The sequence below is a fragment of the Parasteatoda tepidariorum genome, chromosome 1 (genome assembly GCF_043381705.1).
Source record: "Parasteatoda tepidariorum isolate YZ-2023 chromosome 1, CAS_Ptep_4.0, whole genome shotgun sequence".
Taxonomy (NCBI): Eukaryota; Metazoa; Arthropoda; class Arachnida; order Araneae; family Theridiidae; genus Parasteatoda; species Parasteatoda tepidariorum.
The window spans coordinates 94342331-94363802 of NC_092204.1; the positions used below are offsets into that span (position 1 = coordinate 94342331).

The window sequence follows — 21472 nt, forward strand, 5'->3', positions numbered from 1 at the left end:
TATTATTACTAGAATTCTTAATTAAAAATGAAAATAAGAAAGTAACATATATTGGGGGTGGTATATTAATAGTGATCTATGGTATAATTAATAATAATATAAATAATAAATAACATAAAGTGTGTCTTTTCCCCTTCTTTAAAATGCATTTCTTTGATTCTGCCTTTCTGTCGGGAAATGTTGGCGTCCATCCTGGAAATAAACGTGTTGCTGAAATATTCGATAAAGACGATAAATCAACATTTCAGCATTACAGATGGCTTCTAACCGTATTTGATTTTGAAGATGACATAAAAAAATCCTATATATATACCAAAACCTATACATTTCCTCTTAATGTTCCAAGATAACTTCATAACACTCTTCCAGATGAAAACAGGCGGATAGAAAAATATAAGGTGTTTCATCTTCAATTCTCAAGAAATTTCTCAGATGTTACAAAAGAAAGCAATAAAAAAAAAAGCGCGCTGGTGGGATTTAGTTTTCGTGAAGAAGTGCGCATGCGTCCCTCAACCCCGATTCCATCCCACGCCGTATACGTGATCCCTACTCCAAAGTGAGAAAAGTGATGTTGGAAGGAAAAGTGTGTGTGTGTCTCTTTGCTATCGAAGCGCGTGACGTTCGCAGCTAACACCGTTCCCCATTTTCCCCTAAACGGCTAACTTTTGCGTGAAAGTATGGGAGGAGATATCGACAGGGTTTCACGCATCATTTAGGGGGAATTTTAGGGATATACGTGGAGTGCTTTTTATCCCTATCTATCTTCTTTTAAAAAAAAATACTAATTCGTTGTAAAAAAGGAGCAGAAATAACAAGTAAGAAAATTTTTTTCACACGATTTCATCATTTAAATGATTTAATTTTTGTTCTTGAAATTTTTTGAGATTTTTTTTGTATTAATCTTGTTAAAATTTATTAACCAATAGAAAAGGAAAGTTGCAACTTTAAAAACGTATTAAATGCTAAGTTTGTTGATTTCAAGTCATGCTTCGCAAGCACGAGTTGATCTGAATTTATTATTTTTTTTTAAGTACGTTATCGGAAATATTTTTGAAGTTCTTTTTGTAATAAGTCATCATTAAAAATGTTAAAGGCTAGCGATGAAATATAAATATTATTGAAGAAAATTATATACTTTTCGTACATGATTTATTTAAAAAAAAAACTGTCCATGATAGTTAATAAAGTTATGCATCTTTTGTACAGAATATCATTCAATATTTTCAACTAAACATTTAACAAAAAAATTTTTAAGTCTGTTTAGAGTTATAATTTGCTAAAGAAAAATGGACTGTTACGATTAAAGATCAGTTTAGATTATAGAGCAGTTAAGATTTTAGAGCAGTTAAGATTTTAGAGCAGTTAAGATTTTAGAGCAGTTTAGATTCTAAACTATAATATTTTTACATAATAGCTACAGTGACTGAAATTTAAATAAAACATTTTTAATTTTCTTATATATTGTTAACTTTTTTAAGAAAATTTAAAGCACCGAAAGAAGAAAAAAAATCGAAATATGTTCAAATGATATTAGTATATGAACTGAGAACACATGATCAACAAAACGCTATTCTAAAAAAGTCTGTTATAATCTGCTATTATAAATATGTCGGTTTTTGCAAAATTCCTAAATATTATATCACTAAATTTATGACATTTATTGAGTTTTGTATTTCTCATAGCTTTATAAATATTAAACTCACGTCAATACAATATATACATTGAAATTAGTACAAATATTCTGAGTGCAGTATTATTTCATCTATTTGAGAATTTTTTTTTTTACTCTTAGGTGAGAGCATTAAAAATACAATTTCAAAAAAAAAAAATCAAATAAAATTTAAATTAAGGAGACTTGAAATTCAAATTATATTCATGAACTAATAATTGTTTTTAAATATTTTTTGTTTCATTTTATTCACTAAAATTTGAACTTTAGAATACAATACCACTTTTTACTGTTATGAATGCAAATATTTTTAAATCTTGAACATTATACTAAATTAATTTCTGAAAAGCATTTAAAAATGCCCACAATTAGGTCAGCCGATGAATAGGTAACTTTGTAATTAGGAATGATCGGACGTTTATGAAAAAATAAAATAAAATCAAATTTATTAATAGGTACTTAATGAAGAAGTAAATCACGTTCTTCACGTTTTGAACTGGAAGCAAAATATTTTTTTCTGCCAAAAAAATATCCTTAATTGTTTCTTTGTGAATAGAATAAGATTGGGCAAATCGCAAATTTTTAGATATCTTGTGACATGGAATTTCAAATTTTTATTGTAAACAAATAAAATTATAAGTTTATTAGAATTTTTTTTAATTGTTAACTTTTAAAAATGATAAATATTGGATGTCCCGATCTTCAGAAATTAATAATTTTTCAGGTTTTATTAAGTGCGGTATTTTTTGCTTTATCATTTAAAAACAGGTATCAATATCATGTTTTTAGTTACAAAAATATCTCGATATGTGGCTAAAAATGTGCATTTGTAAAAAAAAATATATATTACATATTTTTTAAATGTTGCCATTACAAATTTTTAAAACTTTAATAAATGACTCTTTAAAGATCATTTAAAATATTTTGAGCAACTTCATTTGAAAATAGAAATGAAAATGGTATAGGAAATATTTCACAAGGTAGGTAACCGAAATATTATTATTTGTCAGTCAGGCTGAATTTAAATTTACAGATATTTTTTTTTTTTTTTTTTTTTTTTTTTTTTTTTTTTTTTTTTTTTTGTTGCACATGCGAAATAATATATTACGTTTATTTCTCTATTTTTATTGTAACTATAAATATTAAAAAAGATTTATAATAAGCTGTAAATTATTAAAAAAATAAAATTTCACCTTGAATATGTCACAAAGTTCAATTCGTTTCGCAGATGAAGAACTTAGTTGGCTTTAAAAGACTATTTTTTCCTGAAATGGAAACTTTAATATTGTAATATTTAGGATTTTTTTCTGGACTTAGGTCAATGCTCCTCGATTGTCACTCGTCATTCAGGTATCAGTAGGGTAGATTTGTTGGTCACTCTTTAAGGGAACCATAGGCCAACTTCGCTCCCACACTAAGGACAGATAATACTGAGAATGAAAAAACATCCATGCCTTGTCCGGGATTCGAACTTAGGACCTTTCCGATATGAGATCAGCTCCCTGACCACTACACATTCAATTGGCAAATTTAGGTATCAAAAGACTTAAATTGAAAGTTTAAATTTAAAATTTAGAATGAAAATCCTATTGTTTTGAGTGATAAATTCCTTCATAATTCGGCATTTAACAAATACTTTTCTAAGATATTAATTTATTGTCTAACGGTTATAGGTATCCTGTATTGGAGAAATACTTACGATTCTTTACAGACTTGTTTGCTTAAACTTACATTTTCAATAATTTCTTTCTCCGAAGTTAAAGCAAAATAGATTTTAAAGAATATATACCTATATATTATTTTTTAACTAAAATTACTAGCTGTATAAAAAATTTAGCTTTATTTGCGACGGTCACTTCTGGTACTTTCCTGTTTAGATACTTAGAGAGAATTATGTGATAAAATTCCTTTTTAGATTTTAAATATTGAAAGTTTAAAATAACTCCATTATAAATAAAAACAAATACAATTGTTTTTTTAAGTCACGAAATTAAACAACCATTCAGTAGTTCGTTGAGAGTGTATTAATTTAATTGCTTGAATTAAAAAAGGTTTGGTATGTGATCATTGTCCGATTTTAAGAAATAAGACTGAGAATATATACTCGATAATATTTTAAAATTTTACTCTAATGAAAGTAAAGAAAAGGTTTTAAATGGTGTAGCTATATAAAATCATACAAAAATAAACATATTTAGAAGTTTATTGAAAATGCATTAATATTTATTCTCTTTTTGTAAAGAACGAGTTTTAAATTTATAAGAAAAATTCTAGGTTCAAAGATTTTATAAATAAGTTCGAATAAAGATAATGTACGTTACTAGTTCGTCTTTATTTAGTTTCGAAAATGAAATTGGCTTGAGTTTTAGTTTTAAGTACATAGTTCCGCATTTCAACTACTTTTATTTCTCCTATTTATATTAAAATAATGTAAAATAAATATAAAATCTTGTTTGATTGCTTAGTTTTTATAAGAAGATAATACATATGTTATTGAAAGTAATTTACTTTTAAATTACATTAATGCTTATCCGAATTTGATTACTTTGAATTCCTTATATATTGTAGTAATGTAGAATGAAATCTTGATTTATCACTTGATTAACATTATAGTTACTATTACGTGTTAATCATACTCCAATTTTATTTAATTTCCTTAAATTTAATCCGAATATAATTTTTTTATTTTTTTATCATTCATTATAATAATATCGAATGAAAAGAAAAACTCGATTGAACATTTAACTTTAATGAGAGTAGAAGTTACCCGTGCTGATTATCCTTAATTTTTAATTAGTGTATTATTGTTAATCCATGTTCCAGTAATACTTTTTAAGAACAAGACTTTTATCTCGATTCTAGCAGAACTTTAAACCGTAGATTGTAATTTTATGAATCTTAAATATAAAATTACGATCTCTCATAGATCCGAGAAATGAAAACACGAGAAATAATGTATCTCTAAGTAAAATTACCAGAGGCGAGAACGTAATCGCGTTAGAAGTAATTCGACAATTGTATCGCTTTTAAAACAATGAAATGAAAATTGTGGGATAGTGGGATCGAAAGTTGTAGGACTATTGTGCTATAGTTATTAATTTTACAATCTACTTATTTCAAATTTGAATTAACAATTTTCAGCAAATATGTCTGAAGATATTCGCATGTAAGTTCGATTTTAATATTTGAAATTCTGTATCTTCGGATTCAAAGCAAGAGTTAGGGCGTTTTAAGTTAAATATTTATTGTATGTGCTTGGAAATTGGATCTATTAACAAATTTTAATTTGTTGTACACATCTTCTAAGGACAACTAGTTAGACTTAGTAAATCAAGAGTAATTATTTTAGCCTACAACAGCTATGAAGTTGTTATAAAATAATCAGATTACCAATGTCTGTTAACATTTGCCAAGGAATTACTGACCACTTTTAACTATCAAGAAGCAACCAGGGGTCTCTAAAATTATCAATGCTTTGAAAAATCAATTGAAAAGAAGGAAAGAAAAATTGAAATGAACTTTTTTTTTCTGGACGAATTATTAATTTCTGCTTTGGAAACCAAACTTTTCTCACTAAGTTTCAAACTTAGTTACCAAGTATATCAGCAGATGTCGCTGATAGCCGATAAAACTATAAATCGAACAAAATAACCGTCATTTATTGTAACAATGGATGTTTTCTGAGGATAAAACTACCCGGCAGTTGTGCAGATATGTCAGTTCGAATAGTTACATATGCATTAGAAAATACTATTCACACAGTCAGTTGCGTCTTCTCTAATACTTTTTACATTAAATATGACAGTTTTCTTAGTAGAACGCAGCAAACTGTATATACTTATCTCCTTCCATTTTTCTTGATTTACAAATCATTGATCTTTTTTTAGATGGAAACTCGGTATATCTCCTAAACTGTTAGAATTTTTTGAGCATGTTTAACCATAATATCGTTCGTATTTGCCTCAATTTTAGTGTTGTTCTAAATTGAACTATAATATCGTACTTCTTAAAATTGATTAGTCTATTCTGTGGTTTAGATCGAATTGCGAGAAAACATGCGTAAAATAAACACCTCCATACGGTTGCAACATGTTTGTATAGCATTAAGGTTCTCCAAGTTTCTGATATCAAGGCTGAGCGTTGACCCAATTTTCCCGAGAGTTTTGCTAAAATAATGTTACTTTCTCGGATATATGCATTTGAATAGAAAACTGTAAGAACTTAAACGATACAACTAACCAATGCTGGTGTAAATATTTCAGTTTAAATAGTCTGTCACAAAGCAGAAATAATTGTTTTAATAGTTTTTATTCAAAAAACAGAGCCATCTATTGAAGAAATTAATTAACTTAGAAATTTAGTAAGGATAAAATCATCTTGTTTGCAAAACGGAACATAACAAACCGTATGTATCTATCTTCATATAATTTACTTTAATCGATTAATTCTAAACAAAGCAAAGCTCTCGAATGTCTTTAATTGAATACTTAAAAGTACAAAATCTTGTCTAGAAAGAAAAACAAAACAAGCTGACATAGTTTGAGTTCTTGTATATAACCTCTAATGACAAAAGAATCGTTTATTAATTTTGAAAGGAATAAGTCAACCAGGTATTTAATCAGGATAATGAAATCCAATGCATGATACGTCGCGTGTAACGGGACGTATACTATACACTGGGGAGGAATTCCGAATTTTAATTAAAATTCACCAGAACAACATAGCGTTCGAGATATCTAGCGTAAAAATGGCATTTTCAAGAACTCAAGAATTCCTAGATTTAATAAATTTGAGCTACATAAAATTAGTTTAATCAGATCTTAAAAAATAAAATATTAAATGTCTAAAAAGAAGTTAATGGGTTGGAAACGCTTATGGGTAAAATTTCCTATACTACGCAAATTGTTTAGACGATTTTTTTTTAAATTTTTAAATCAGTATGAGGATTAGTTTTGATTGATACTTTAGTATAATTTAATCATTAGCAAGATATTAAATATTTTTCATGTAGCTATAAGTTATCTTTAAAATTTTAGAAATCTAGAATAAAACAAATTATTACAATCTGAAAAATATTTCTTTAAATAAAAAATAAATCCCAGTTCATTGGGAGAAAAGTTACGAATTTTTTCTATAAATATCTAAATTTAAATTGCTAAAAATTCGAAGCAGAAAATTCTTGGTAGTTATGGTAAAATTGGATTTTTTTAAGTGCTAGACTGTTTTCTGATCCACTAAAACCAGTTAAAAAAACATTAAAAGAGAAGGACATTTTTTTTAAAATTTTAATACGTATGTTCTTATTATTTTGTACTATTATAGATTTAATTTGGTGAAAGGGAATTATTAAGGTTACTTTATGACCAATCTATAGATTTTTATTTATTTTTAACGAGGTCATTAACGCATTTTCAAATTGGTTTTCATACATGTTTGCTTTAAGTTTGTTTACCTTTATTTTTTTTTTAAAAAAAAGTGCACTTTAATACTCGTTGCTCTACCATGGCAACCAAATTAATGATTCATGGTTATAGCGAGTGAATGAAGGAAGATAAAAAGGCAATCAGTAAATGTGAGAGTCAGTGGTCAATGTATTAGTGAAGTGGGAAATCGGCGTACTAGTTAATGGGAGAGTAATTTTTTTTACTATGACGGCTAATCGTTTTTTATTAATAAGTTTTTCAAGATTCTTTTCATCAAGCATTTTTTGCCCAAATATTTATTTAGTTTACATTACACCTTGTAAATTTTAGGATTGTTTCCCTTTAATTTTATAAGTGTATTATTATAATTTAGTCCGCGATGGGCAATGAATGGTTCTTGTTATAGCGAGTGAATAAAGGCTGAAAAGAAGTTAATGAGTCTCTGGAAAACTTTATTTTACCACTGAAATATCGAATGTATTTCAGTTAATGAACGTATCCGTAGGTGGGTGAATCAGCTTATTAGTGAATGAGAGAATCAGTTTATCAATAAATTGAGAAAAAAGTTTATAAACCAATAATTTGCAATATGGATGGCAAAAGTTTTTATTAACTCACTCACTTTACTTTCTCGTATTGCTTGTATTTGTTTCTCTGCCTCACAAACATCGAATAAAATGAATAGGTCTCAACATTCAGCAAAGTAAATGTTTGTGATTTTCATTATCTGCTTGTATTAACGGAATAATTTATTCAAATAAACCTGCAGCAGAGAATGAAACAAAAGATATCCTTTCTGCTTACATTTTAATATGCTTGTAACTATTATAGTAAAACCAAATAAGCGCGAAAGTAGCTATAGTTTCCAAGATAACATAAAAGATAACCATGCCGTCTCATTTAAATATATCGATATGATTCACAATTAATACCCATTCAGAGCTTTGTGAAAGCCATCTATTGAACGAAATGCTCAACTTTGAAGTAAAATAACCACTAGTTCCATAAAGGAATACATTGTGAGAACACATATTTACCAAAATTATTACCATAAGCAAATAGAAAGGATTTTGTTATCTATTGTTTTAGGAGGCTTACATATTTGTATAGTAAAATATTTGATAAAGTCTTTTAAATCAAAATGAATATCTTGATCAAATGGTATTAAAGTAGCATAAGTGGTCCATTTTATGATTTTAATACAATTTTAAAGAAATTTTAAACTTTATTTGAAATTTAAGCTAAGATAAAGAGGTAATAAGACGTATGAAGCTTTCTGATTATTGGAAATGTATTGTTTAACTTGTCTATTGTTTAAACACAATAAAAGATGCCATTTGGTGCAAGATGAAATGTGATGCATTCAGATATACAGTTATTGAGTTCTAATATTGATTTATTGAATTTTGATGCTGAAAACACGAAACTTTAAGAAATACATACATATATATATATATATATATANAGATATATATATATATATATATATGTATGTCAGTTTTCTGCGATTGTTTTTATTGAGTGTCTAGAAAATTATTGGCGTTTTGAAAACTCTATTGAAAAAAAAAAATGAAGTTAAAATTTACAATTTCATGCTTCCTCCTCAGGAAACCAGTTAATTAATGCTCAACATTATAAATTAACTAAAAAGTTCGTCACCAGATGATGCTATTAGTTATATTACAAAAATTTCTTATCACTGGCGTTGAACAGTCGATTGACAATACAATTGCAGATCTCAATGTTCAATTCTGCGAAACTTAAAATTTTAAACCCAACTCTGACAAGGGAACTTTTTGATGAAGCGCAAGGGAAGACAATTGTTTTTCTGTTTCGAGGAAATTTTTTTGGAAGCTACCCATCATGTGAAATTGCATGGATAGGAAAACTTCGATAACTACCAGAAGGTTAGCACAATGGTAAGGCAATTATAATTCATAATGCGCATGTCCCTAGAGATATATTACAGTGGTTTGTGCGGACCTCGAAGAGTATCTAAATTCATTTTCGGAATTTGAGCCTGCGTCGTGTCATTGAAAGGTGAGAGATTTATCCGCAAATCCACCTTGACTTGAATATATTATTTAATGCTACTGATTGAGAAAAGTTTTAAGAGAGTGTTTTTAAAATAACCTCCATTTACAACAATAACGTTGTGCAGTTTGAATATTTTCTTGTTATCAGCGCCATCTGTGGGCATACTTTTTAACAAATTTTAAAATTTTGAAAAAAAATTTAAAAAAATCGTTTTTTTTTTTAATTTGAACGCAGGGGATCTTACAATTCTATTATCTTCCATCTTTTTCTAAGTATAATTTATAAGCTGTCTGTTATAATTGAGACGCGTGCAGGCTTTATTCTCTTGAAATTGAAAATGCAATGTATTAGTATTTTGATAATATTTCAATTTTATTCATGTAAAATTTATCTTTTTTCAGATGCTATGAAGTTTCTGTTGGATTTCAACGAAGAATGGATAAAGTAAAACTATGCTTTCATTGGGTGGACAAACTATATGCTATCTCAAACGGTAAGAAATTCGACAAATAATTCTTTCAGAATCGCTTAACTTTGGAATATTAACTATAAATATGTGTTCATCTAAAAACAAGAAGAAAAAAAATACCTTTATATTTTTTATTTGTTTTTTGCAGTTATTTTTATGAGTGGTTTATGCGAAACATTTATGTCAGGCAATGTATTGGCAAATGAAAGGAAAAAATATTAGCGAACATTTAATATATTCGTGTTTATCTGAAAATAATTTTGCTCACAAAGTAAATGTTTATATTTTTTTATTATTCAATTTATAAATAATCGATAAAATTATGAGTTAATAATTTTTTTTATTATTGATACATGTTTTTCAATACTTTTTCCTTTAATGACACATAATTTTAATGTCAAATCCAAACTATAAAAGTAATAGGTTGTAGAGTTCTTAATGAAAAAATAAATAAAATTCTTTGGAAGTCGCATTTTTTTTTTGCTTATTCCTTTTTTGTACTTTCTTTAATTTTATTTTACTATACTAGTTTAGGAAATACAGCACATACCTTCTTTTTCAAACTTGCCGTTAATTTATAAAATAGATAGACTTTCAGCAATTGGATTTTATAAATAGATGCAGAGATTTTTTCATTCGCTTAAAAAAAAATTAAAAACAAGACCGCAATTTCGTTGAGTAATAATAATAACTTTAGTAATAATAAGTATAACTTTAATTTTCAACCGTTCTAAACAAACAAGTTTATATTTTCTAAATATATACTAATACAGTGATGCCAACTTGCTCCGTACAGTGGATAGTTTTTTAATGTACAAACCTAATTTATAAACGTAAATGTTAAAAACGTAATTTTAAAACGTAAAGTGATAATGTAACATATTATATTTTTATGCAGATCAGGACAAAAGAAAATAAAGTTTAATATACATCATTTCTTGAAGAAAATATTTTATTGGGCTTTTAAATTTTATTGAATTCCATCAGAGCTTAAAAATATTTACTATTTTTTTTTCAGAAATAAATTTTTGCATAAATTTTGAATTGCATTTTTAAAGCTTGTTACTTTTTATATAACTATGCTTTACGCCTATTTAATTTATAAGTTCCATTTTAATTTCCATGCCTAATGTATACTAATGCATGCATTAATTTTTACTTTTTTATGCAGGCAAAGGAGATTCCTTTAACTCTTTACGAAACAGTAGATTTTGATTGAAAGTTTTAGTCTTGCAGTAAATTAGCAAGTGAAGCAAAGCAACATCCTTTTACAAGCTTAATTTTTTAATTTGCTTAAGCTAAAATATTTTAATTTCGTGTTAGTAAGTTAGTTTTGAAGTAAATTTAACTGCCAATACATCATAACAATACAAAGTGATACATTTAAAAACATGCATAGTATCAAAGCATTTTATGAAACTGGCATGCATAAAAAATCATATAATAGCTTGTTAAGGTAACTACCTCTCCATGTTTTGGAACCAGCTTAAAAAGCTAATAAGCATGAGATGCTTGTATATAGCTTATCATGCAATTACGATGTAAGCTACCTATCTAACATTTGATGCTGGCAAGCATAAAAAATATATAATAGCACGTGAGATAGCTAAATCTCTCTATGGACAGAAAATATTTAAACATTCACGAACATGTTCTATGGAACTAATCTCTGTTCTATACAAAGCTTGCTTTATATACACGTACGTGAACGTGCAGGATGCTACATGAGAAAATACCAAATCCCTCTAAGATCCTTAATAAATATTAATTAATTTTTGCAACATAAATATTAAATAATTTTTGCACTAATTTTTTAAATATCGCGAATTATCATTAGAATTAATATTAAATGACTCACTATATTCAAAATAATTTAATTATTAAAATTAAATAGTTTTACACACAGAATTTACAAGAATTAATTAAATTCCTTTACCAAGCTAATGACTTAATTTAAGATTAGATATTTCTTCTGTGTAGTTTACTTGTTGCTTTTCTTACATAAATTTATACTTAAAATGAATTTCTGAGTGGCGTACACACCTTTCAAGAAAAGTTTCATTTCTCATAACTCCTCATGTGATAATTCAGTGTAAAACAGTACTAAAGATTGGAATAGGGATAATAAATTACAACCACGCTGGACGTTTCGGAAATTAAGTAGCAAATAAATTTGTACCGAAATGTTATCTAGGTGGAATTTCGCGTAAAAGAGAAATGGTTGCAAGATTTTATATTTGCTCTCTTAGCTATTATTTATAGAACGAGCGAGATAAACATAGTGATTTCAAATGAAATAATTCTGAATAATCGAAAACATATGTAGGAATATGAGCTTAATGTCAAAGGAAGTTATCCTACCATGAAAATTTGGTAAATGATTTTCTAAATAAATGTTATCATTAATTTGCATTCTCTTTAAAATAAATCTTTATGAAAAACTGTTTTAGTCAAGATTAGAAATAAACGACTCTAGAGATTTCCAGCTGGTTTGATTTGAAGAGATTATTTATTGAATTACAGTTTAGACTTTTATTTAACGAAATTCTATTTTACGAATTCCTCTATATTGCTAACATTTTCGAGGAACCAGGAACATTTTGAGAAACTCTTGGTAAAGTAACTTCAAAATAGTGACTGGAAATCTCGTTTTAACGAACTTTTCCTTGTGAATCAATAGTTTTTATTATTTCTCAAAATTTAAGGAACACTTCAAACTTGTAGCATATTTTGTGGTAAACAATGGCCTTTAATTGGCTTTACCAATAAAAAAAATCCCGGTGAAGCTTTGCATTTCATTCAAGAAGTGCAATCGTCACGCTGTTTACAAGATGCTTTTTGCTGTTTAAGATGTATAAAATAGATCAATTTAAAATGTGTCTTGTGTATTTATTTAGTAAGTTCGTTAAATAGAGGTCCAACTGTATGTACTATAAATTTTTGATTAGAGAACGGCTTGAAAATATTATATATCTATTAATTTATAAATAAAATAGTTTTTAGTATGGATATAAGATGTAGAGGATTTATTTGTTTCTCTACGCTGAAAAATAACAGTTAAAGAATAATTCAACTACTTGTGATTCTATAAGCTTTGAATTAATGTGCAATAAATAAACTTTCCAATAAAAATAAAATTTATTCTGTAAGCAATTGAAGTAATTTGTAATACTCCCTAAAAAATAAAAAGATTAAGCTATTGAAATATCTTAGATCAAACCTTTCACTAAATGCTTTTTTGTAGCTAGAATTGGTCTTTAAAATTACAGCATTGATTTCTTAATCTTATCTTTTGTTTATAATTGAATTACTGTTTTGCGTTGTTTAAAGTATTTTTAAAAGGGAAATTTCTATTTAACGAATTTTTCATGTAATGGATTCAGGATTCTGCGTCTTTGTGAAAAAGAGGTCCGACTATACGTACTTTAAATATTTATTAGATCTTTGCATAAGAATACCATAAAGCTATTAAGTCATAAATAAAATAGTTTTTAGTATAATGTCTCGATAAGATATGGACACTTTATGGTAAAAAATAACTGTTAGCCCCCGTGTGTGCCCTAATTTTCAGTAAGTTAGTTCCTGTCGACTCTAAATATTTTTAAATAGTGTGCAATAAATAAATTTGCCCAGAAAAACCAAATTTGTATTTTCTAGACAATCATAATGATGTGCAATACCATCCAGAAAAAAAAAGCAATTTAAAAACTCTAAATTTTACCTTTTTCTAAATTTTGCTTTTTGTTAATTTTCCTTGTTGGTTTATAAAACTACAATATTTTATAACTATTGAAAGTTATATTGAAATTTATATTAGGTCGTCAAGGATGAAATTCGTAGGTTGGATATATCAACTTCGAAAGTTTATTATTTGACATTGGCTTAATATTTAATTTTTTTCTCCAGTTGAAAAGTTACATATTTCACGTACTTTCATCTACATCATAAACTCAAGAAATATTTAAAGTATTATTTTTTAGAATTAATTTTATTGGAAGGGAAACGGTTGACAATTCTCACTCTAAAGCAGTATTAATTCTTAAGTGGAATTATGGTATCACAGATGCAAAACAATATTTGGTTCCAATGATAGTTGGCTTTATAGTGTTAGTTATGTCTAATGTTAGTCAGACCTAGTGCTAGTGAGCTTTTTTGTTTGCCGACTTTAGTGTTAGTTGGCTTTTCTACTAGTGGGCCTTAGTGAAAGCGGGCTTTAGTCTAAGTATTAGTTAGTTTTAAGTTAATTAAACAAACATGAATCACTAAACTAAACCCCAAAACAATATATCACTAAAAATTAATATATATATATATATATATATATATTAACACAGTTATATCGCAATATTAAAACATGTATAATTTCAATGATTTTAAGGCGCTTAAGAAGCACTGTAAAAAAAAATCAAAAGTTTATTACAGATGGTTTCATTATTTTTTAAAAGTTAAAATTAATGAAAAAAAAGTGTTCCTTTCATTGCATATCAAATTTTCTTAGCAATAGAAAACACTTTATTAAGTTAGTGGGCAAAAAAGGAAAAAAAAAACTAAGCACGATAGATATTCTTCAAGTAAACGTAACGTTGATTACATAATATATGTGTAATATCAAGATTATTTTCAAATTTTCAAATGTAGTCTAAAACTTATTCAATAAATGGTTCAGATTTGCTGAGAACTCTTTTGGAAGTACGCAGACTTAATTCTAATTCCGAGACCTAAATTTATTTATTTAAAGGAGATGAAATTATGTATATAATTTTTTGTTTCATGACTTCTTATCCGAATAACTATCTGTATTTATCCATTCAAAATAAGTCAAATACTAATTTCTGAGATAAAAACTTCCTTTTTTAATTTTAAAGACAAATTCCGCTATGAATTTGATGTGATTAACATAATCCGGTGCATGTATTTCATTAAAAAAATTAATTAGAATGCAATTTAATGTCTTTAAATTCCTAATTTAGATTCGAATTTTGTTGGTCAATTCAACTTAATTTATATATTCCGCTGCATTTTCTTTCTATTCCAAAATTGTTTATAACACAATATATTTTGAAATTTTTCTTTTAACTGGGTATAACGAAAAATGTTTCTTTGTACACGATTGTGCATGATGATATTTTTCGTCATGAAAGTTACTTGAGAAGTGATTTTATGACTTATAACTATAAAGAAAAAAGTTCCTATTGTGAAAGCTATTTCTCACATAGCAGGTTAAGACAGAAATTGTATCAGTAACTCAACTTAATTTACATGAAATAAGGTATTTCTTTTCATGCAATATATATTTTTGTCACAACTTAAATAAATTTTGAAATTTCTTACTTTAGACACAAATTATGTTAGGAAATTCAACTTAATTTATAAGTGTTGACACATTTCCTCTAATGCTAAAGTCGTTTTTTACATGTCTTAATGATCACATAACCTGGCATAACACACCTTAAAATTTTTTTAAAAATTTTAGATAAGAATTACACCGGGGTATATATTTTTTGTTTTGTTTTTTTGTGGCATGAGAGTTTTGAACATATCTTAGATACTTTTGTATCTCTGATTTCAAATCCGCAATCGACATCTCTTTCCAAGTTACATTTTTTTTTTAAAAAATGACATTTTTAGTCTATTATTGGTCAAAATATACAAGTTTAAAAACGTTGTATAAAACAGGGTGTCAACTAAATGTTTTTATTTTATAACCGTCGTCGAACAGCCGACTCAGTTTTATGGGTTTACGAATGCTAATGTTCAACTCCGTAGCCTTGTAATTTTGAATCCAATCCAAAAGACAAGGGAACTCCTGGATCGAGTATTGGGAGAAATTTGTTCCATGAAGGGCTTTTTGCTGGAGCTAACCCGCATTTGCGTTACATGGAGAGGAAGACCACAATAACCTCTCACGGTTAGCCTCACGGCAAGGGGACTCTAACCAATGATCCTTTACCACTGCGGATCTTTCACAACAGCACTGTGGTCGGTGCAAGCCGGATGCGGAATTCGTATCGACTGGGATTCGAATCCGGTTCATCGCATTGAAAGGCGCGCGCTCCATCCCCTGAGCCATCGCGGCTCTCACCTAAATGTTGCAAAAATGTTCTTGAAGAGTTAGAACACATCATGAGGATTAAAATTGCCTATAAACCCATGCCCGGAAAACATTTTAATACACCGCTGAAGGCGCTGAACCGTTTTTCCGTATGCTTCTGAACAGTTCATTATAGGAAAGCTCCTCTAACCGCGCGCGGTAGCATTTCCGGTCATGGGCACCCATGCATTTTTAGTCCTGATGATATGCCCTAATTTCCCTTGAAGTTTGTCGCAACATTTACGTGCCGCCCATTACATTACGAAATAAATGTTTATATACACCGAAAAGCCATTACATTATGACCACGCTGCTAATAACATGTAGGACCACCTTTAGCCCTCAAAACTGCTAGCACCCGCCGTGGCATTAATTCCACAAAGTGCTGATAGGTATTCTGAGGTATTCCAAGCGCTCACCAACTAGTTCTGTAATTCCCTCACATTGCGAGGGGGTAGCGTGGCAGCACGAATTTGGTTTTCCAAGTAGGACCACAAATGCTCCATTGGATTAAGGTCAGGTGAATTTGGGGGCCAAGACATGACTTGAAAGTCGCTGGAATGTTCGTCGACGATTTGACCCTTATGACATGGTGCATTATCCTGTTGGTAAACACCATCCCCCGCAGGAAAAACTGTTGCTATGAATGTGTGAACCTGGTCTGCAACCATGTTCAAGTAGCTTAGAGACGTCAGGGATTGTTCTATGAGGATTATGGGTCCTAATGTGCCCCATGAAATCTTGGTTCCTGGACGAGAAACCATGAAAACCTGGGCGAGCCCATTGTCATAGATAGAGGGTGGTCATAATGTGATGGCTCTTCGGTGTATATCGTAATTTAACGTTATATAACGTTAAATTACGATATATAACGTTAATAAACTTGTACATTTCGACACGAAGATGTCATTTTAATAAACATCAATAGCTTTAGGAGCAAAGCTAATTTCATATTTGAAATCCCCACACCCAAATTAGGCATGCATTCGTATAAATACAGCAAAAAATTTGTTCCACAGAGTTACGTAAGTAATTCAACTTCATTGCATGCTTGATGCATTTCTGTCAATACAAATGTTATTTGCGGCACAGCTTAATAAATATTGAAATTTCATATTTTCAGATGGCAAACCTTCTGTCCACCCTGATTATAATTATTTTAAGTTTTACCGGAAATGACTGCAACGAAGCTTGTAGCTTCAACCGCCTGTGCACTTGTCGTAAAAGTCACCACGAAGTCATCTGCAGGGGCGTACCCTTCTCCGATTTCCCATCTCTCCCAGCAGAAGCCATATATCAGGTGAGAGATCCCTCACGTTTCAGAAGTGCTTTTTATTGCTGCTAAAAGTATTCTTTATGTTTTTAAGAGGACCTTTATTTGCAATGCGTGATCGCACGTTCTGGTGTGAAATAAAATAAACAAAACTCTAAAGTTTCTATTCGAACTTGGTGGAGAGCACTTTTTAAATAAATTATTCAACGCCATGGGTTCAAGATAGAACGCACTATCACATCTCTTAACTGAGTCCCAAAGCACTGCAATATTTTTTAAAAAAATTGCAAGCTGAATGTAATCTAACATATATACACTATTTATCATGTACATATCTTACAATGTACATTGCGCAAAAAAATAAACAGACCACTCACAATGGCATTTGATCTAATGATCGGATCTTCACGTTCTAGGTCTCAATCTTAACCGTTCGAAGGGGTGACCTCAAATATGCTAACTAATTAGTGCAGATGGTATTTTAAATTAAGAAATCAGACACAAAAACATATTTTCGCTGAATAAACATGCCTTTTTTTAGACGGATTCAGTTTTCTGTCCCTCAAAATATAGGGTGTAGCCTCAATCTGGGAAATATGTACCCATAGTTTGGTCAGGAGAGCTGTCGGAAGCTGGGAGCCTCTAATCTTGATAATTCCTTTTGCGTATTTCGCTATATCTCGAGAACTTTTTAAGCGAAGTAAAAAGTTTTTGCACTCAATTATGAAATTCGTTAATCCGAAAATAAATTTTAGTGAGTATTTATTATTTTTTATTATTTTAAACTAGATGAAAAAATTTTGAATTGTAAGGTTAACAGTTTTTTTATATCACTTTAAAGAATGTAATTTTAAAGGACAAAATGCAAAATTTGAGTAAAATCAGACAAATTTCTGAGAAATCATCTTTTGCAAAAGTCCCATTTTTAAAAGTCGATTTCCCAGGAACTATTGGACCGATTTTGCCCAAATTTTGTATTTTGTCATGCAAAAATACATTCTTTAAAATGATGTAAAAATTGTATATCCTGCAATTTAAAAATTTTAGATTAGTACAAAATAAAATAATAACAAATAATAAATTTTTCCCGCATGGCTGTGGCTAAAGAAACTTTATAATTGTGTGTAAAAATTTTTCAATTTGCTTAAAAAATTCTCGAGATATGGCGAAATACGCAAAAAATAAAATTAACATTAAGGGGTCCAAACTTTGGACCGGTCTCCTGACCAAACTATTGGTACCATATTTCCCAGATTGCAGCTACCCCCTACATTTTGGGAGTCAGAAATTCAAATCCGTCGAAAAAAAGATAGGTTAATTCAGAAAAAAAGTACGTTTTTGCACATGATTTCGTAGCTTAAAATATCGTATGCACTAATTAATTAGTATACTTGAGGTTACCCCCTCGAACCATTAAGATTGAGTCCTAAAACGTGAAAATTCGACCTTTAGATCAAAAGTTATTAAGGGATGGTCCATTTTTTATTTTGAGCAATGTACCTCTAAATTTTATGTAAGAAAATAATATTTGGATAAAGCAAGAAAAAAGTAAACTATCAAAGATAATTTTTTTCTTAATAATCCAAAATGTTCTGCCCAAAATTTCTATCTTATTGAATCAGGCACATAGGGCCTATTTGACAAGTGGAGCAAAATGTCTCCTACCCCCCATCAAAGGTTTAGAAAAATAACATAGATGACATAATAGAATGCATTACATGCCTCCTCTGTCGGCGTCGCATCATATACCTTCGGCGTCACATGGCATGCGACGAAGAGAGAAATTGCATCATTAAAATTGAATTCGTCACTAATTATACGTCCCTTAAAATCCCTCGATTATTTTTGTATTTCTGAATCTTGCTATGAGATGGCGCAACTAGTCCCACTTTCGTCACAATTTTCGCAGTAAGATTTCCCACCTTGAAATGAAATCAAAATAATTTATTTTCTGTAATTTCACTTTCATTTGTATTACCGTTGTATATCAAAATAGTTGTGATAGTTTTGTGATAAATAAGATTTTTGCGGTTTGATGTCCAGAACAGATTGTAAAGTTGTTTTAACGTTAAGGTTGGAAAATTATTTACTTCGATATTTTTTTACCTAATTTTAATAATTATTTTATGCAGTAATAAGTTAATAAATATGTTATGACAGTGTATCTTTTTAAGGTAAAACTTGGGTGAATCGCAAGGAAAACTGGAGACCTGTGCACATATTTAATCACCAATAGATCAAACAAAAAACTGCTTGCTGACAAAAATATCTTGCATTTTCGAATTTAGGATAGAACATATATTAATTTTCAGCAATAAAAAATTCTTTTATTTGGGTCTGAAATTTGAAAAAATATCCGACAGAGAAAGGGTTAATTGATTAGATATTAATTAAATACTTAAATTATATACATAAATTAAAACACTTGAATTGCATGTTTAAACTAAGATTTAATATACGTAATCGAATGAATTACACACAACTGATTATAATATGTTTATTTACCCAAAAATTTGAAATTCTAAAAATGATGCTTAACTATTAATATATTTTTCCTTTTTTAGATTAGACAGTCGATCACTATTTAACCCGTTAATTTGGAATTTTGTATTGCAAATTTTAAAATCAAAATTTGACCTTTAAAAAAAAGCATTATCGATGGTTGTAAGTATAACGAATATGCAATACAACTGCAATAAATTGTTAAACTTTTTAACACAGAAATAATTTTAAAGAAATATAAAATTTAAGCATGATTCCATGTTATTTTTTTTAACTTTTTATTTTTTCCAAAACTATTGTAAATTGTCTTTTTAAATAGCATTCTGTAAAATTTTAGCAGCTTTAATAATACTCAGTAAATAAAAATACTGAGATTAAACTATTATTTGAACGAAAGATAAGGGAAATATAATAATAAGCGATGCTGCTTTTTTGTTGACAAAATACATTTTGACATCAAAATGTTTGTAATATTTCTTGATAGTTACTTTATAAGTATCAGAAATTCAATTAGTTAACAACATAATACATGAGAATACTGCGTACATGGAAATCGTACATCCCTGATCAATTTTAAAATGTAGCTTATCATTGTATGACCCTATATCCTATCTCATAAATGTAAGGAAATTATCATTATATCATTGTTCTAAATTGTACGAAATGCACTTCTAGCAAAAAACCAAGTTATATATATATATATATATATATATATAAATTGAACACAAAGGTTTTGTTTCTTGTGTTTTGATCTTTGGGATATAATTGTAAAATAATTGTAATAGTTTATAAACAGGATAACTTAAATGGAATTTTATTAATAGAAAATATTGGTTAAATAACCAAATATTATGGATTCCATCATCTTAAACCATGCAATAAAATATATATTATTAAAATGTTTTAATGAAGTTTTGAAAAGTAACTGTAAAGTAGTTGTTTATATAAAAATTGCTTGCATATTTTAAACTGGTTTTACCCTTTTATATTTTATAAATGAATTACATATAAATTGATTACAATCTTTACTTTTTGCATTTATAAGAGTTATTTGTGAAGATAGTGCTTATTTAAAAAAATATGTGATTCCAGTATTTAAATATTAAAATTAATAAAGTTTAAGTGGAATATTAATTAATAATTTTTTATAAGGAAATTTAAGTATAATTTTAATTATATTATTCAATCGTTTGAGTACAGATACAAACTTGAAATCCTTATTACTAAAAAGTACTTGATCCAATTACTCCAATTATAGCAAGCGGCATTGGAACAAGATTCCAATTATAATAAAGACAAAAAAATTTATGGTAAGATTATTAATTTTTTTATAACATAATGTTCTAAAAATAATTCCCGGTGAACTTCACAAGGAATTTTCCCTATTTGAAATCAATAGCATTTTTTAATAATGAAACTTTATTATTTAATCAAATTCTAGGGAAAACAAAACCAAATAAACGAAACAATAGATTTTAGTGTATAATTTATCAAATTCGGTTTTTAATTATAAATAATTTTCTTCCTAAAGGCTTTTAAAGATAGATTTTTAATACTTTAAAATTCCGTTCCATTTGTTTTTATTAATATTCGTTAAAACTAGAATTGCATTGTTGTTTTCTGTTTATTTGTTAAAAAGAGTGAATAACAGTAAATAATCTTTAATAAAATAACATTATTTACTACATAATTTGAAAAATTGATCATATTTCTGAAAAGTGCTAATGAATTTCTTGAAAAAAACTGGATCCGGAATAATGAGTAAAGGTTGATAGACTTTGTGAAGCTAAATTAATTGCTATTGGGGAAAAGACTAATTTTTTGTCTGAAAATGAACTCCGTGTTTCAATTTATCATCTAAACTAATTTGAGGGCGAAATAAGTTATCCATTTAAAAATTCTCCTTTTCACGAATTGAACGGTTTTGTGAAACCATTAATTATTTCTATACACCAACATTCTTTACAACACCACAAACAAATTGTTGACCAAAAAAAGCATATCCTTA

At 28.3% G+C, this 21472-nt stretch overlaps 1 protein-coding gene across 1 annotated transcript in view; it reads left to right on the forward strand.

Moving 5' to 3' along the window:
* The first annotated feature begins 544 nt into the window (after positions 1-544).
* The window catches only part of LOC107441623 (chaoptin), a 46383-nt gene continuing 25455 nt past the window's right edge, over positions 545-21472 (forward strand). Inside the window, exons 1-3 of the mRNA XM_016054955.3 lie at positions 545-815; positions 9531-9622; positions 16813-16989. Of these exons, the coding sequence (XP_015910441.2) occupies positions 9608-9622; positions 16813-16989 (192 nt within the window). The 5' untranslated portion in view covers positions 545-815; positions 9531-9607. The remainder of the gene's footprint in view (positions 816-9530; positions 9623-16812; positions 16990-21472) is intronic.